Below are 17,641 nucleotides of genomic sequence, written 5' to 3' on the forward strand. Positions count from 1 at the left end.
AAATGTGTGTATTCTGGCTAACAAAGCTATATTCTGATTGAAAGTGGCTTCAGTAGATAGACGCCAACCTGAAGACAACAAAAGCAACAGAGAAGCTGTGAAATGGGGTACATTCTGTCCCATGTCAGTTGTTTGATCTCAATGCAATCAGGCTAAATGTTGATGCTCTAAACTGCTGAGCTTGATGCGTTCTGGAAGCCTAGTGCATGAAAAATATATCTGAAGTGTACATTTAGCAGAACGATGCAATACTACATTTCTGGGACTGGGACGCATCCAAAACAACAGGCATTGTGGCTGGTGGAAAATGGTCCAATACGCTTTAAGGGTGTTAGGGTAAAGCCCGAGTCATGCTTCTCCGTCAGCTCCAAAAGGGAGAGACACGCACGCACGGATGGAGACGTTTTGCCCTCATACTTCGCCATCTCCTGGGGAGTGTTGCAAAGCAATTCCCTGCCAGGACAACAGAGGGCATATCGCTGTTCTGTGGTATCCTGTCATGTGTTGGTCCAAGATAGTGTGTTTATATTGTGTTTTTTTTAATATAAGAGGCTTTTTAACATGGACAAATTTGTCTCTCATTCTCCTCCACCTCTTCATGGGCTCGCCACCTCTAAACCCACGTTTCCTGTCATTTCCGTCCACAAATTAAACGCCTGCTGCGTATCTTTTCACTCCTCCAGTCATGGGGGAATTAAACGCTCATATTTTTAATGTTTTTTCGCGAGGTATTCTTCAATCTTCTCGGTGTCTGCCGCTAGTTATCCTCGGCTCTCTTTATATTTTTGAGGGCGCAATGGCGCGGTGGTGTAAACGACAGCGGTGCCCTGACCAATCACAAGCTTGCATTCTCCATCTCGACTGACCGATCTCTCCAGCAAGCCTGCAAGGACGGATTAATGGTGTTGCGTGTCTCCACACTGATGCAGACGCATGACTCAGGCTTTAGACGACATTAATGCATTCTTTGGAAAGGTTTGCCAGCCCGATCTCTGTTTATCCACACTGAGGCCCTTCAAAGAGCCATCTACAACAGCTGAAACACTCATTGTCTACATTTTCATACACTTCAACAGATCTGATCTGTTGCCTCCAAAACCATCTTGTTTACAGGCACTTTTATTTGAATGGCTAATCTAATAATGAGGAGAGAAAACGAGCTTGTTTACTTCGCAGTGGTGGCGATAGAGAGCTCCAGTTTCGTCCATCCCATTATTATCTGGGGGAGGGAGGAGGAGAGAGACAGTGATCACACTGCTTCCCTGTTCTCACCCACCAACTCTCGGAGCAGGAACCGGTTCTCTTCACTGGCAAAGAATCTCTAAAGGGGAGGAGGGGAAGACAACAAAGTGGTGTCGTTTCTAAACGTGTTTATCTTTGGATGATCATTTGCGTTTTTGCAGATTCTGGATCCTGCCCTTTCCGACTCCTCCTGTCGTGCTGCAGCTCTGTGAGGAGTGAATCTCCTTTGTGTTGCTCTGCAGTTGTTTTATTTCTCTTCAACTTCTGCCTCCTGTTTCAGCGAACAGAGAGGGTTTGTTTCCGCCTCTCTGTCGCTCTAAACGGAATGAATGACAAAAACAAAGGAGGTTGATGTCCATAACTCTGCGACTCACTTCTTCGCCTCGCCCAAACAACGGAGACTCCATCTCCGGCAGAAGATGGAAAGCGGAGGCGGGACGGAGAGCTCGGACAGCGGCCAGGCGCAGCACGCGGTGCCCGGTCAGCCGCCCCGGTCCGAGGCTCCCGGGCTTCCCGCTCCGAAGACTGGCGAGAAGAAAAAGAGTAACCGTGCGCCATCCCCGGCTAGACCGAAGGACGTGCCCGGCTGGTCGTTTACAAAGATCCGCGGAGGGATTGGGACCCCGACCCTGAGCGTCAAGCCCGGAGCCATCCATCTGGGTAGCCGCGTTTCCAGACGCAGCCCGGTGGGGAGCCTCGCTGGGATGGAAGGAAAAGCGGAGAAATGTGGTGGTAAAACGGGAGGCAAGTCATCTCTCTCCGGCGGAAGCGTGTCCAAGTCCCCGGCATCCAAGACGGCTAAAAGCACCAGCGCGCGGAGAAAGGTGTCGGACGCCAGCACTGGATCCGATGATTTATCCAAGGACTCCGGATGCGCCGCCGGGAAGCTCTCCCCGACCGACAGCAGCTCCGAGTTGTCGGACTGCGCCTCCGAGGAGAACAAGCTGTCGGCGGATGCTGGGAGCAGCGACGCCGAGTCCAGGAGCAGCCGCGGCCCGGACGGAGAGAAGCCGCTCGGGGACAGAGCTGCTTCACAAGCCGCTACCAAGACCACCTGCTCCGCCGCAGAGAGACACGATAAGAACCGACCTAATCCGGGCATCGACACCGCTGAGGGGAGCACTTCACCCGGCGAGGAGCGCTCGGTGACCTCGTTTGACAGCAGGGTGCCCGCCAGCACATCCCTGGCGTTCTCAGACCTCACGGAGGAGTTTACGGACGGCATGTATGAGGAGTACCTCAGGGAGATAGAGGAGCTCAGGTCTGAGAATGATTACCTCAAAGTAAGTCTTTCATTTGGTATCACCTGTGAGGAACCGCAGCTGTTTATTATTGGTGCCAGCTCAGTGGCGTCTGCGTCAAAACGCGATGTCAGCACAAAGACCTGTTTCTGTCTTTGACCTGTGCTCCAAACAACTGAAGAAAAATATAATTCATTTTTCTCGTAAGATTCGATATTTCATCCATTTGTCTTTATTTTTTCCCACATTTTTCAATAATTTATCACTGCAACATATTTGTATTTTGTCATGTTATGGTTATGTTATGGTTCATCCAATTAACACATTGGAATTCCCCAATTTGCAACTGAAATAAGTAAAAATAAGCAAATTATAAACAAAGCCCAATAGACAAAACTATTACTGATTATAAAAGTTAGAGAACCTCTGATATTTTGCTGTTAATAGAACATCAAGCATAAAGAGCTAAAAAATATGTGGACTTATCACATCCAATATCCAATTAATGCATTTCTGTTAAAGTTCAAGGTATTTTTCCCCCCTTTTCAAATTTTTAGAGCTAATTCAGACTAGCAAACACACTCCTAGCCTCAGAAAAACAAAGAAAACAGCTTGTTATATTTTCAATTGAGAAAATCTTTACATTTCATTCTTTCTCTTCAACGCAGTGGGACCATCATCAGTTTCTGACATAGAAAGTGTTTCATGTCCCTCAGTTTGGCAGCAAGGGGTGAAATGAAATCTAGATGAATCCATTGGTCAAGCTTACAGTCAGACGGATTGATTAAGGAAGGACTCAATAAGGAGCATGTCCTGAAGCACTTGCTGTCATTGGCCAGACAAGCCAGTAATTGTCACAGATTGATTAGGAGAGAGACTGATGAGCTGTGAACAGAATATTGTGATTGTTCCTCCTCATCATTTGGTTTTTAAGCTGCAATTTCTCTAATGTGTGTTTCTTCATTCTTGTCCGACCTATTAAACGAAAGGAATAAAAATGACAAAGTATTTCCTCTTGCCACCTATAGAGGGGTGAAGACTGAATATAGGACCTCACTTAGAGCTACCTTTTGGAGCACAGGATGTGCAGTCAAGTGATGTTGCAGCTGTGGGAACACCTGGTCCTGTAATCATAATCTAAACAACATACTGAGGTGTCAGAGTACCTCTAAGTCCTTGGGCAATATTTAGTCTGATTTTCTTTTCATTTGACCCATTTTTCCCACAATTCTTTAGTGTTGAGCCCCTTGTGTCTCTCTGTTTTATTGTTTAGCATATTCAGTTTGTGCAGCTTCTGTTTCATTCTTCTATAGGTTGAAATCTCACCCCGACTTTGCCTTTCGTTGTGTTTTAAATTCATCTTTAAAATTTTTGCAGGTCAAAAATATTGTATGCTTTCTATTCAGTCAAACTTCCAGCTTTCTTTTTTAACCCTCCCACTGTCTTTATGGGTGACCCCGCGAGGAAAGTTGACCATTGAGCAGGATTGATGGTTTATCCCTTGAGGTCCATGTGGCAGGGGTGAGGTGGTGCTCACTCCTCACCCCTGCCACGTGGACCCAAGGGATAAACCATCAGCCCTGCTCAATGGTCAACTTTCCTCGCGGGGTCACACTCATTTGGACAGTGGGAGGGTTAATTTAATTTTAAATAGTTTAGATTTTTGACTGAGCTTAAATTCACTACAACTTAACTTGAATAACTGACAATGAGGGAGACTGAGGAGAGTTTTTGTCTTGTGGTGCACAGGTGATACAGGCAGCGCTCTGGTGGGTGGAATGAGGCTGAATGAGCTAAAAGAAAGCACTTAAAATTAACTAACCAGCAGACCATGCCTTGCAAATTAAGTTGTGTGTGTGTGTGTGTGTATGTGTGTGTTTTAATCACTTATGAATATAAGAGTTTGATACAAATAAATACCACCACCATCGCTGAATATTAGGTCCTTCAGAAGAAAAACCCCCCAAAAGTCCTAAAGAGCAAGTCACCCCAACCAGAGTACCAGTTTATCAGCAAAAAAGTTGGTTTGAGGGTGACTTGCTCTTTAACCAAAACTAACAACTCTTAAACACAAGAAAATTTTGTTTATTTTTGAGATTTAAAGATGCAGGTCAGTGTTTTTTTAGTTGAGAAGCTCTGTCTGAGTTTCTTGTACAGGCTAAATGTGAAAATATTCTTCTACCCCTATTTCCTGCATTAGTCGCCAATAGAAAATAGACGGATTAGAGAAACCACACAAATCTATGTCATACTTACATTCATGGACTCATCCATCTTTACTCACGGCGGGGAAGGCTGTTGTTTGTTCAGCGTCCTGGAGACAGCAGATCGCCGCCCTGTCTTGACTAGTAGAAGCTAACCGTTAGCATGAGCAACTTCACAACACAGCAGAACTTCTCTGGGCTTGTGTTATTTCTGGAGGTAAACCATCAACATTGCAAAGAAAACGGAGTCAGTGGTAGAGCCGTGCTGTTGTTATCCAATCAGGGTTGAGATGTCTGAATATCAGGAAGTAAGACTCCAATGCGGTCATGATTTGCTCCCTTCTCCTCTAAAAACTTCTCCTTCCTGAAAACGGAGCGCCACAGCTTTGTTCCATCAGAGATCCACTCACAAGGCATTCATTTATACTTGAGACCAGTAACTAACCGTAGCCCTAACGTTATCAAAACCCTTAAAAATGGTACAATGAGATCAGATTTAGATTTAAAATCTGCACAATCTTACATATAAAATGGCTGAGAAATTTTACTCAGATGATGACTCAGATTATTTGTATGATTCTTCCGAGTTTTCTGGTTTAAATTTTCACAGTCAGGGTCTGCCTCAGACATTCTGTCACAGGACTGCTTTCTTCCTCTTTTCTGAAACGTTTGAATCATTTGTGGGGAAAAAAAGATCAACAAAGAACAGAAATATTCACCAAATCATTAACAAGAAATCTGTGCAACAACTTTGTAGTTTTAACGCCGCCATGTGCAAAAACCATAAATGTTGCTGGTTGTAAACACGATAAATAAATAGATGCACCCAAGGAGAGCATTTGTAAAATATTTGAGTTCAAACCAGAATAAATATTGGATTAGGGATGCATTCGACTTAGCAAAAGGGGCTTGTGGTTTTTATTAAAATGTCTGGCTCTTCAGCATGATGGCTAATTGGTTTGGTTCCTTCTCCTGACTGGCTGGTGCTCACATGAGAGGCAATCTCCCCTTTTCTTTCTTAGTGAGCTGTGAAAAGCAGGTCAGTGGAACAGACTCTGTCTCTGTCAGCCACATGAACTTGTGATCCCCTAGTCTCATGTTCTCACTTCACTGTCACGTTTTGTTTTTTTATTGTAGGTTAAGTCAACCTTTTCTCTGCAGAATGTTTTTGCTTTATTTGCTCCCCTGATTTTATTCCCCTTTTCTTCTCATCTCCTGTCTTTAATTTGTTGCTTTTCCTCCTTATTCATGCTGATTCCATCTTACAGATGTGCAGCACAGTCAGCAGAGATTACTTCCTGTTATTTCCTATCTCTTCACACAAAATCGCTTGCAGACATGCACGTGGATTCATAACAATCTCAGACAGATTCATTGTTTAAATGAAACGTGTTACTTCTCCTTTTGTTAGAGACAAATTCAAATCCTGCTCTGACTCGCTTTCATCTTCCACGCACACATCCTCTCACATCCCTAGAGCTTGTTGTTGCTACAGTAGAGCTGACCTGCATTATCCTCTGTAGCGAATTACAAAAACCTGCTACTACCACCACTACTTTTACGACTACCACTACTACTACTACTACTACTACTACTATTAACACTACTACTATTACTACCACCACTACTATTACGACTACCACTACTACTACTCCTACTACTACTATTAACACTACTACTATTACTACCACCACTACTATTACGACTACCATTACTACTACTACTACTACTACTAACACTGCTACTATTACTCCTACCACCACTACTACTACTACTAACACCACTACTATTACGACTACCATTACTACTCCTACTACTACTACTAACACTGCTACTATTACTCCTACCACCACTACTACTACTACTAACACCTCTACTATTACTACTACCAGCACTACTACTACTTCTACTACTAACACTGCTACTATTACTCCTACCACCACTACTACTACTACTAACACCACTACTATTACGACTACCATTACTACTCCTACTACTACTACTAACATTGCTACTATTACTCCTACCACCACTACTACTACTACTAACACCACTACTATTACTACTACCAGCACTACTACTACTACTAACACTGCTACTATTACTCCTACCACCACTACTACTACTACTAACACCACTACTATTACTACTACCAGCACTACTACTACTACTACTTCTACTACTACTACTACTACTACTAACACCACTACTATTACGACTACCATTACTACTCCTACTACTACTACTAACACTGCTACTATTACTACTACGACTACTATTACTACTACTAACACCACTACTATTACTACTACCAGCACTACTACTACTACTACTACTACTACTAACACCATTACTATTACTACTACCAGCACTACTACTACTACTACTACTACTACTACTACTACTACTAACACCACTACTGTTACTACTACCACTATTATTTCTACTACTACTACTAACACCACTACTATTACTACTACTACCACCACTACTACTACTACTACCACCACCACTACTATTACTACTACTACCACCACTACTACTACTACTACCACCACCACTACTATTACTACTACTACCACCACTACTACTACTAACACCACCACTACTACTATTACTACGACTACCACCACTACTACTACTAACACCACTACCACCACTACTACTACTAACACCACCACCACCACTACTACTACTAACACCACTACCACCACTACTACTACTAACACCACCACCACCACTACTACTACTAACACCACCACCACTACTAATACTACTGCTAACACCACCATCACTACTACTAACACCACCACCACTACTACTACCACCACATACAATCCTTTTCCTGTTTCCCGCTACGCTCATTGCACATGCAAAGGTCTAATCATTTCATTGCAACAATAGCTGCACCTAAAGTCTGATTCAGAGAGATGATGCAATTCATGCTTGAGGCTGAAATGAATTATTGATCTATATTTTTCTAAAAGAGAGGTGGATTCCAACATTATTTCAAGTCATTCACGCTGGATTTCCTTTCTAGTTATGCTCAATGTTTTGTCTTCTTTTTATTGCTTACCGCTCTCCTCAGAGACCAACTGAATAGTGAGACTTCCCCATTGACCTCCCAATTAATGCGCTGAAAATGTGGCAATAAAATGCCAGAATGTTATATTGCATGACTCTTTTCGTGACTAAGCTGCTAACAGCATCTTACTCTGTGTTTATGATGACCGTTTTTTATCTGACTTGACAGAATTTCACACAGCAGTCAGTTTTAAGACGACTCTGATTGCTTTGCAGTTAATGGAACGATTTAAAAGAGGACGAGGTGACTGACAGCAAGCGGCGATTGATGAAACAGATTAGGATCATTAGAAGGTTAATGTAATGATATGTCTTATGGCAGCTCTGAACGTAATGTATAAGGTATAAAGTGGCCACCTCTGCACTTCTAAACTCTCTTTTTGACCGTATCCAGGACGAGATGGAGGAGTTGAGGTCTGAGATGCTGGAGATGAGGGACATGTACCTGGAGGAAGATGTTTACCAACTGCAGGAACTGCGGCAACAGCTTGAACAGGTACGGATGGGTGCTCTAAGGGACTGTACAGCAAAAGGCTTAAAGGTTTTTAAACAGGCAGGCATTTCAAAGGGGAATGACTCATCTGTTTATCATACCTGATCTGGAGATAAAGCAAGAGGCTAGATAAGTTAAATGTTGCAAAGGCGTTCCATCATTATAATAATCCCATAATTACAAGGAACACGCAAGCACTACGTTAAACCCTTTTCATCTGTATATTGTTTATAAAGCGTTGGATACTTCTGCAGCACACTTACAAGTTTTTTTTTTAGTTTTAATCGTTAAACTATAGGAACTAAAGTTTGGTCTAAGTGGTTCAGCTGTTTAAATGGTCAAAGCTTGTAACAAAAAGCTACATGATCCATTAAACGCTACATTTATTTCAATGCAGAAAAGCTAAATAAGCGCAATCAAGGGCTAATTAGTCATATTTAAGCTGTTGTCCCTTCTTGGTTTTATTTTAAAGAGCAAGTCACCCCCAAATCAACATTTTTTTCTGATAAACTATATAAATGTGTGTGTCTAATCGTGCTGCAGACACGTGTAGTCAATAGTTTTGCACTTTAGTGCATTTTAGTTCAAATTTAAATTTTCTGCATAAAGCTGTCATTGTTGTGCCGTTGTCAGGTAAAAACTCTGCACTGCATTTGAATTTAAATCTGCCATTGCTATTGGCTGAAACGTACCCTAAAATGTTAGCTGGTACCATATGATGTCACAATGTCGTTGTGAGCTTGTGTGTGTGTGTGTGTGTGTGTGTGTGTGTGTGTGTGTGTGTGTGTGTGTGTGTGTGTGTTAGCGGCTCCGCTCTCGGTCTGCGAGGCGACAGCATTTGTTGCATTTTTCAAACAGGAAGTGGGATTGGAGTAAGACTCTGGTAGGGGGTGACTTGCTCTTTAAACTAAATGTGATGATAAAATAATTCACATTGAACAAGTGAGACTACTAATGACCGTAAAGATATTCGGAGAATATCTGAAGTAGAGGCAAATCATTTAACTCATTTTGTCGTAAATATCCATACTGTTGGTTTTCCGCACTAACCATGTTTTATCTCAATGAGGTCATTTTAGGAGCTTAAACTACCAAACTTTACTAGTCATCAAGTTGTGACTGGGTTATGCCCGCGTCAGCCGGTGTTTACTTAATATTCAAACTCAAACGTATGTCTAGCTGTTTGCATTCCTTCAATGCTGCTTCCTGTCTATTTGCATAATTTAACAACAAACCCATCACACCAACATGAAGCAAAGTAACAAGTGAGGCTCAGCATCATCTGCAACTCTTCTTTTAGGCCAACAAGACCTGTCGTATCCTGCAATACCGGCTGAGGAAATCAGAGCGACGCTCTCTCCGGGTGGCGCAGACGGGGCACGTGGACGGAGAACTGATAAGGACACTGGAGCAAGATGTAAAGGTAAGTGTTTAGGGTAGCTTAGCATCTTAAATACTGAGCTACATTATGTGATTTCAGAATCTGGCAGCATGTTAGCTAACTAGCCTGAAACAAGTTGGGTTAGAAATAACCATCACTGTCTGTCACATGACAAACCAATTACTGCTTGAAATCCCCTCTCCCACTAAAAACAGACGCACAAACAGAAACAATGTGGCGATCGGACACATTTATTGACCATAAACGATAGGCCCCGAGTCATTGGATAGTATGTTTTGTACTTCCACATCAGATCTTGACCTTTGTGGATTCTTGTGATTCCATAGGTAAGCTAATAAAAAATACCACAATAACTTAGAACATGGTAAATGCTTTGGAAATTTAAAGTAAGGTCTTATTACCATTCAAAGCTTTGTGGCATTTACAGATTAGAGCCATCTCAAACAAAACTGGTCTTTTAACATCCAAAAGGATCAAGTAAAATCACTCCAAGTACTCAAATAAAATAGTTAACAAGTCTTACACCCACAATCCAACATAATACAGCTGATAAACCTTCAAAATTTCCTCCAGACGTGTCTCTTTCTCACCATTACCTCTGTTAGCATCCTCATATTAGCTTCAAACTATTGATCAGTGTCATCATACCTGATCCAACAGGTGAAGGGTTAACCCCACTCCGCGGAGGCTAAAGATTTTGGCCGATTGGTCAGAAGCACCTCCCCCAATTTTCACATTTAGTTGAAATCATTTGTGATGCAGTGTGATGAGGGTTTGTTTTTGCCTTTGCCGACATGTTTCGACGTCACTGCCGTCTTCGTCAGACGCCACCAACATCCGGTGGTTACCCTGAGGAAGACGGCAGTGACGTCGAAACATGTCGGCAAAGGCAAAAACAAATCCTCATCACACTGTGTACAACGAAGAACTAAAGAAAATGAAATCAGAAAACAAACACAGAACAAACATAACAAAGAAACATTTGTGTTGATTGACGCATCAAGTAGCCAATGTCATTTGGAAATCAACAGCCTCAAGCCTGAGGACCCTTCATGTTCTGCTTCTGCAAACGAAGTAGGAACGATTGTAGCTGTTACAGTGCTCTGTGCAGTGTGTGTGTCAGGCCAACAATACGTCTAAGCGTCACCAACGCCCATCGTCATTTTTCAGACAGACGAATATTGCTTGGGAAAATGTTGTATACTGTCCAACCAATAAGCATTGGGTCTTATTATCGGCCTAGTTCTACTTATCGAACCGATGCAAATGTGTTAAAAATGACGAACATGGGCCAACATCTATGCTAACGTCGAGATTGTGTATCCCCAATAAAAATGATTAAAATTGTTGTCTAATAGGCCACAAGAGGTGTAGTGACATCTAAATAAACAAAATAAGATTTTATTAACAAAGAACACGCCTACAGAAATGTTTAGCACTGATTATCTGAGCTGGACTTTGAGCTTTCCTTACTGGTTACGTCATGCTAGTTGGTAAAATCCTAATTATGTCGTTACCAATGGGGCTTTTCTATGGGAGATCCTTCCTGTTTATTCATCTTTATGGATTTAAGACGTTTGTTGTTTGATTTGCTTCATGCTGACATGAGGTTGTGGTTTCGGTTGTGAGATCAGTCTCCCATTATTGTTGTGGTTAAAGAGCAAGTCACCCCCAAATAAACATTTTTTTTGCTGATAAACTAAATAAACGAGTGTCTAATCGTGCTGCAGACACGTGTCGTCAATAATTTGGCACTTCAGTGCATCTTAGTTAAAATTTAAATATTCTGCCTAAAACTGGCAGTGTTCTGCCGTTGTCAGGTAAAAACTCTGCACTGTATTTTAATTTAAATCTGCCACCGCTATTGGCTAAGAGGTATGCTATGATGTAAACTGGTACATTATGATGTCACAGTGCTGTCGTGAGCCTGTGTGTGTATTTGTTAGCAGCTCCGCCCTCTCGGTCTGCTAGGCAACAGCATCTATTGCATTTTTCAAACATGAAGTGGGAGTGGAGTTAGACTCTGATGGGGGTGACTTGCTCTTTAATTTAGTTAACACACACACACACACACACACACACACACACACACACACACACACACACACACACACACAGAGAGAGATCCATTTCAGTCTCTCCCGAAAACCCTTCACAAAGACCCGACTTCACTCAGTTAACAGTTGATGCAAGCGTCCTTCGGACCACGTGCACAGGAACAGCCATCTCAGTCACTTCAGGAATCCCTGATAAAAGAGCTTCTGTACATAAACACCAAACGAGCGCTGGGTAAAGCATTCGAGTGTTTTGTCACGCTGACCCTGGGCTGGTGGCTCTTTGTTAAGTTTGCAGCATTCCTCTTCCATTTTCCACGTTGAGGAGGACACAATGAGGCCTTTATGGAGTCCAAGAACAAGAGTGTTGTGCTTGTATCACCCGAAGGGCTTCCTGCCCGCTGCTGCTGTCTGTCTCTCAGCTGCTGTCTCACCATCTGGCTGTTTTTGGAAGGAGGGGAAGGAAAAAGGATGAAAGCACATCCTGTGTGTCAGTGGGTGCAAATGTTCTGGGATTGAGAAAGGGGAAAAAAGAATCATGCTCCCAGTTTGAAAATTCAAACCAGCCAATCAGAGTGGAGGAATGAAATGTGCGTGTGTGTGTGTGTGTGTGTGTGTGTGTGTGTGTGTGTGTGTGTGTGTGTGTGTGTGTGTGTGTGTGTGTGTGTGTGTGTGTGTGTGTGTGTGTGAATTGAGAAGTAGCTTGAATTTAGTTGCTCATTTCCGTTTGGATGAGAGCAGGATTCACGGATTTCATGGATGACAGGAGGAATGAAAAGGCAACAATTGAGGGGAAACAAAGTTTATTTTGAATTAGTGAATAAAACAGACAAAACTGGAAAAACTCTAATGGGAGACAAGTCCCCTCTGCATGTTCCTCACAACACACGGCTGATTGTTTCTTCTTGGCTGAATAGCCACAGCCTCGAACGTTAGGTTAAGTTAAGCCATGCTGTTGTGTGTGTGTGTGTGTGTGTGTGTGTGTGTGTGTGTTAAGCTCTTGCTAAGCTACTTTTATAGTCACTCCTTTGTTTACTCTATTAGCTTCATCATTAGCTTTACCCTCGCTCCTTTATGACTTTGTGACTGAGCTGTGCATCAATGATCTTTCCAAAATAAAAGTGTTCAGTTTTGATTCTTATCACCTGTGCAACTGAATAAATAACTTGAGTTTTAGGTTAGATTTTCATGTGGCCCTTACGTTTGCCTGTTAGGGATAGTTGCTGTCATATGTGCAAACATGCTTGATGCAATCGGAAAGATTTCTTTTGTGGTGATTAGAACGCATCAGACGCTTGCTGTTTCAGCTTTAATGCTTTTGTATGTAAACATTGATATATTCAATTATACAACAGTTAGTTCTGACCAAGTGATTTGATTGGTCAAAAGACTTTCCAAGAGTGCTGATACTGGACTATAACAGCACTGGGACTGTTTACAAACAGTATCGCTCCGCTGTGTACAGGCGTTCTAATTATTATTGTAGAAGATGTTTGTGTTGCCTAGCAACAGCCTTGTCTGAGTCTCGGTTTCGTGTTGGGACTATTTGTGTTGGCGGAGCCTGATAAATGATTAAATAAATGAACAAATCACAATCTGTTGTTGCTTATTGTTGTTATAAAAAATAAAATGAGCAGGTAGAACTGTTGTATGAAAGCAATATCACACGAGAGGGAGTACGTTGTGGTGTGATTATCTAAGGCACGAGGCCGCAGGCCGAGTGCCAATGACCGGATCACACCAGTGCTGATATTCAGCAACAACGCACCCCCTTTCGTGTGATAATGCTTAAATAAAAAAGTTAGCAGATAATCAAATTAGACAGATTTTGAATGAGCATTCTCTGATTTTTGTGCTATTTGACAACTTTTTAGTGAACCATAGATAGATTTCGTCATTTTAAACAATTCTTAAAATAATAGAAAAATTTCAATGTTTTTGTGAGAAAATTGTCTGGAAATTTGGATAAAATTACCATTGCATTAAAAAAAAAACCTTGGGCACAACCCAGTCTTACCTCGTGGTCCCACATGACCTTTGGCTTGCTCAGCCACTTTGCTCTGAGCTTCTTTACAAGTGGATTAAATCAGCAGCTTAAGCTTCAGATTTGATGACTCACCCAGGCAAATGCAAACAAATCAGCAAATAGAGACATGTAAACTATTTTTACTCAGATTCCTTCACTTTTCTCTCCCTTTCTGTTCATTTCTCTTTTTGAATCTGAGGTTGGTGAGTATGGGGAGCTTTTATTGGGTGGAAAGCAGACTGAAAACTAAAAATCACATGAAGATTTTATGACAAACACTTCTTCTTGTGTTGATCACATGCTCTAATGCTAATGTTTAGACATCGTTCTCGGGTTTGCGGCGTGCACATGGTAGTGTGCGTGTGTGTGTGTGTGTGCGTGCATGCGTGCGTGTGTGTGTGTGTGTGTGTGATTTATTTGGGGAATGTTTAAAGTGGTTAGATTCACCATGAGAATGTCCAACATCATTTCCTGTCCTACTCACACACTGCTCTCATTCCCACCAGCCACAGACATCTGCATGGGTGTGCGCGCGCACACGCACGCACGCACACACACACACACACACACACACACACACACACACACACACACACACACACACACACACACACACACACACACAGAGATGACAAAAGGAAATAGTTGTTAGAATCCCATGAATCATTACTTCATCGTGTTTCCAGGGACTTAAAGGGAATTATTTTATCTGAGTTCGATCTTTTAAGCTCAGTTGTGCCTGAAGACATGGCTGATCTTTGAATGCAACCCTTTTTTATTTTTCATAGACTATGTCAGAGATATTGGTCAGTTAGCTTCGCCCTGCTCTGCCTTCGATGAGGTGACATGGTCACATCTGTAAGCTAAATACTGAAAAGGACCCATGAGATAGTTAGAAAGGATCCCTGAACTCTTCCTTCTTTGTGACCAAAAAAGGATAAACCAGACATCTTCTGCATGAACAGGGAAGCTTTAAAGTGCTATCTATAGTATCAACATCACTTTAGCCTGTGTGCTAAACGTCTTCAACTGTAAGCCTTTTATTTAAAGTCAGTGCGGCCATTTGAAACTGACCCTTTTAATATTCTGTACTCTTTTTTTCCTCAAAGTTTATTTTTTAAAACAAATTATTAAACAACACATTTATGCTCTTGGTCCTTGCAAAGGCAGAAGCATGAGAACACAAACACGACGTCATTAGATTAGAGGAGGGAAGCAGCAGTACCCTGTATATTCCTGTATATCTGTCTGAAAAAGGCCAGATACTGCTAGTGTCTGTGTGTGTGTGTGTGTGTGTGTGTGTGGGGGGGGGGGTGCTCATGAGCTAACGATGGACTCCTTAGAGTTACTTTTATGAGCTCAAGTGAGACTTCCCTCTAATCTCTTTTTTAGCTAGCAAACACGCTAACGTCGAAATTTCACATCACATGTTTCACGTTTTTTTGTGAGTGTCTAGATCCCGACAGATGGACCAACAGATTAAGCATGAGGGCATTGCTCCATTCATCTATGCTCCAACCTTCTGTTTCGGTTGTGTAATCACAACACAAAGAACAAGACAACACATGCTAGACTCCTTTGTAGGGTAAAGCTTAGTTCACTTGGCAGGAATTTTGCGGGAACTGTGCGGTTCTGCCACCTCGCTTTCCGATTGGCCAGATGTAACATTCAATAGGCAGCATGCTCGTTTGTCCCCAAAAATCAGACCAAGACTAATGAATAATGATCGGAATGGTCCCGATGTGCTTCAGAGCAGACCACACAAAGTAGGATTGTCTGATAAGATTATCTTTAGAGTTGTTACGGTAACCGTCACATCTATAAGATTGTCTGGAGGGAAGGAGCTGGTATCTAAGGCTTAACCAGCCTGAAGTGGTTCAGGACTCTGATCAGAAGGCCTCCAGGTTGCCTCTGTTTGGTTGTGTTGGGTACATTCACTAGGATGAAGTCCTGAGGGGGACCTCAAGCCCACTGGAGGAATTACATACCCTCTCTGTCCTGGGAATGCCTTGGAACCCCCCAAGAGGAATTTACAGGCATCTCTGGGGTAAGGGATGTCTGTTTTTCCTGGATTTCTTCTTTTTTTTTTTTTTTTTTGCTTATGTGATTCAACCTTGGACATGCAGAGGGGGCGTGGATGGATTTGAATCAGCTGTCCGTGCAGTCAGTGTTTGGTTTTAAACATTTTCCCAAGAAGCCATTAAAATAGTAATTTCTATTATCAAACAAACCCATAGATGAAGTGCTGGTTGACGACTGGAGGCGTGATTGCACCCATCCTGCTATAATGGGAATCCATCACATTTCCATATTCCCACATTTCTCACTTGCCTTTTTCTCTCTCTCTCCAAAGTTGGACGATCACAGTCTAAACTGCAACAGCTGTCACGCCATGGCGCCCTCTTTCTCTCTCACTCGTATGGTTTTAAATTTAGACACGGATCACGCCACCACTGATGTAACATCCTCTAAGTGGGTACTTTGAGGCCAGATTGTTGGACCAGTGTGAACAGGGTCAGCTTGAAACATCAGTCAAAAGCAGGGCTCAGTGATGCTGAGTTAAAACCACAAAGGACTCAAAACATAAAGGTACATAACAGCAACGTTCTTCGTGCCGTGTGGCAGGCGGTGAATTAGCTTCCAGCCCTACTTTGTAAGCACATTTTACCTCTCATTAAAAACACACCTTTGAGGTTGGTCCTGGGATCTCAGGTGCTTTTGCAGTTTCTCTTGAGTCATCGTTCCCCAACATGAAGGCTCAGTGATTTGTGCCTTGGTGAACAACAGCCAGAAGCATAGTGCTGAGGTAAATGAAAAACCGTTCTGTCAGATTTATGCTTTCATATAAAAGATTAGGTTCTCCTTTACTTGATCAAAGAATGGCTGAAGTACAGAAAATGCACAATGAAAGTGCATCCATAAATAAAGCAGGTTTGTGTGTGTTCAGCGATAAAATATCGATGGTATTGGTGACTTTATAAATAAGAGTAATACCATAGAGATCTGACTGCTTTTGGCCACAAATTACATCAAAACAACAAAGGAACCTGGCTGCAGAGGGCATTTAAATGTAAACAAAGCATTGAGTAGCAGATTCAATTCAATTCAAAGATACTTTATTAATCCCAGAGGGAAATTAGGCTGATGGAGGACATTGGAGTCCTCACACACCAGACAGCATACACTTTAAATAGGTGTTCCAGGTTTGTCTTTGTCATCTAACAAGACAAGAGATGTCCCCCATCTGCTGTTAGCTCATAACTGGTTAAAGCAAATCAAACATTTTTTACAACCATTTTTTTCTTTGTTCCTGTTTTTTTTAAGTTTATTTTCATTTATTCACAAATAAAACAAAACACAAAACAGGTTTGCAAAAATAAAAAAATGAAAGTGGAACAGAAAGAAGCAAAACTTATGTTATCTGTTCCCCTCAACCAAAATAAATACAAATGACAACAAAGGTATTATAGTTAAAGAGCAAGTCACCCCTACAAGAAACTTACTCCACTCCCACTTCATGTTTGAAAAATGCAACAAATGCTATTGCCTGGCAGACCGAGAGGGCGGAGCCACTAACAAATACACACACACACAGGCTCACAACGGCATTGTAACATCATAATATACCAGTTTACATCATAGCATACCTCTTAGCCATTAGCAGTGGCAGATTTAAATTCAAATACAGTGCAGAGTTTTTACCTGACGACGACGCAACACTGCCAGTTTTAGGCAGAAAATTAAAATTTTAACTAAAATGCACTGAATTGCCAAATTATTGACTACACGTGTCTACAGTACAATTAGACACTCGTTTATTTCGTTTATCAGCAAAAAAAAGTTGATTTGGGGGTGACTTGCTCTTTAAACCCTGTTTACTGTTTTAGCTTTGGCA

General features: G+C 42.0%; 1 protein-coding gene across 3 annotated transcripts in view; it reads left to right on the top strand.

Annotated features, from left to right (window-relative positions):
• Positions 1-245: 245 nt before the first annotated feature.
• Positions 246-17,641, top strand: part of mtcl2 (microtubule crosslinking factor 2) — an 84,826-nt gene continuing 67,430 nt past the window's right edge. For all 3 annotated transcript variants that reach the window (XM_015967480.3, XM_015967482.3, XM_015967481.3), the window contains exons 1-3: positions 246-2,525; positions 8,166-8,267; positions 9,565-9,687. In XM_015967480.3, coding sequence (XP_015822966.3) covers positions 1,572-2,525; positions 8,166-8,267; positions 9,565-9,687 — 1,179 coding nt within the window. In that variant the 5' untranslated portion in view covers positions 246-1,571. The remainder of the gene's footprint in view (positions 2,526-8,165; positions 8,268-9,564; positions 9,688-17,641) is intronic.

The sequence above is a fragment of the Nothobranchius furzeri genome, chromosome 15 (assembly GCF_043380555.1).
Source record: "Nothobranchius furzeri strain GRZ-AD chromosome 15, NfurGRZ-RIMD1, whole genome shotgun sequence".
NCBI lineage: Eukaryota > Metazoa > Chordata > Actinopteri > Cyprinodontiformes > Nothobranchiidae > Nothobranchius > Nothobranchius furzeri.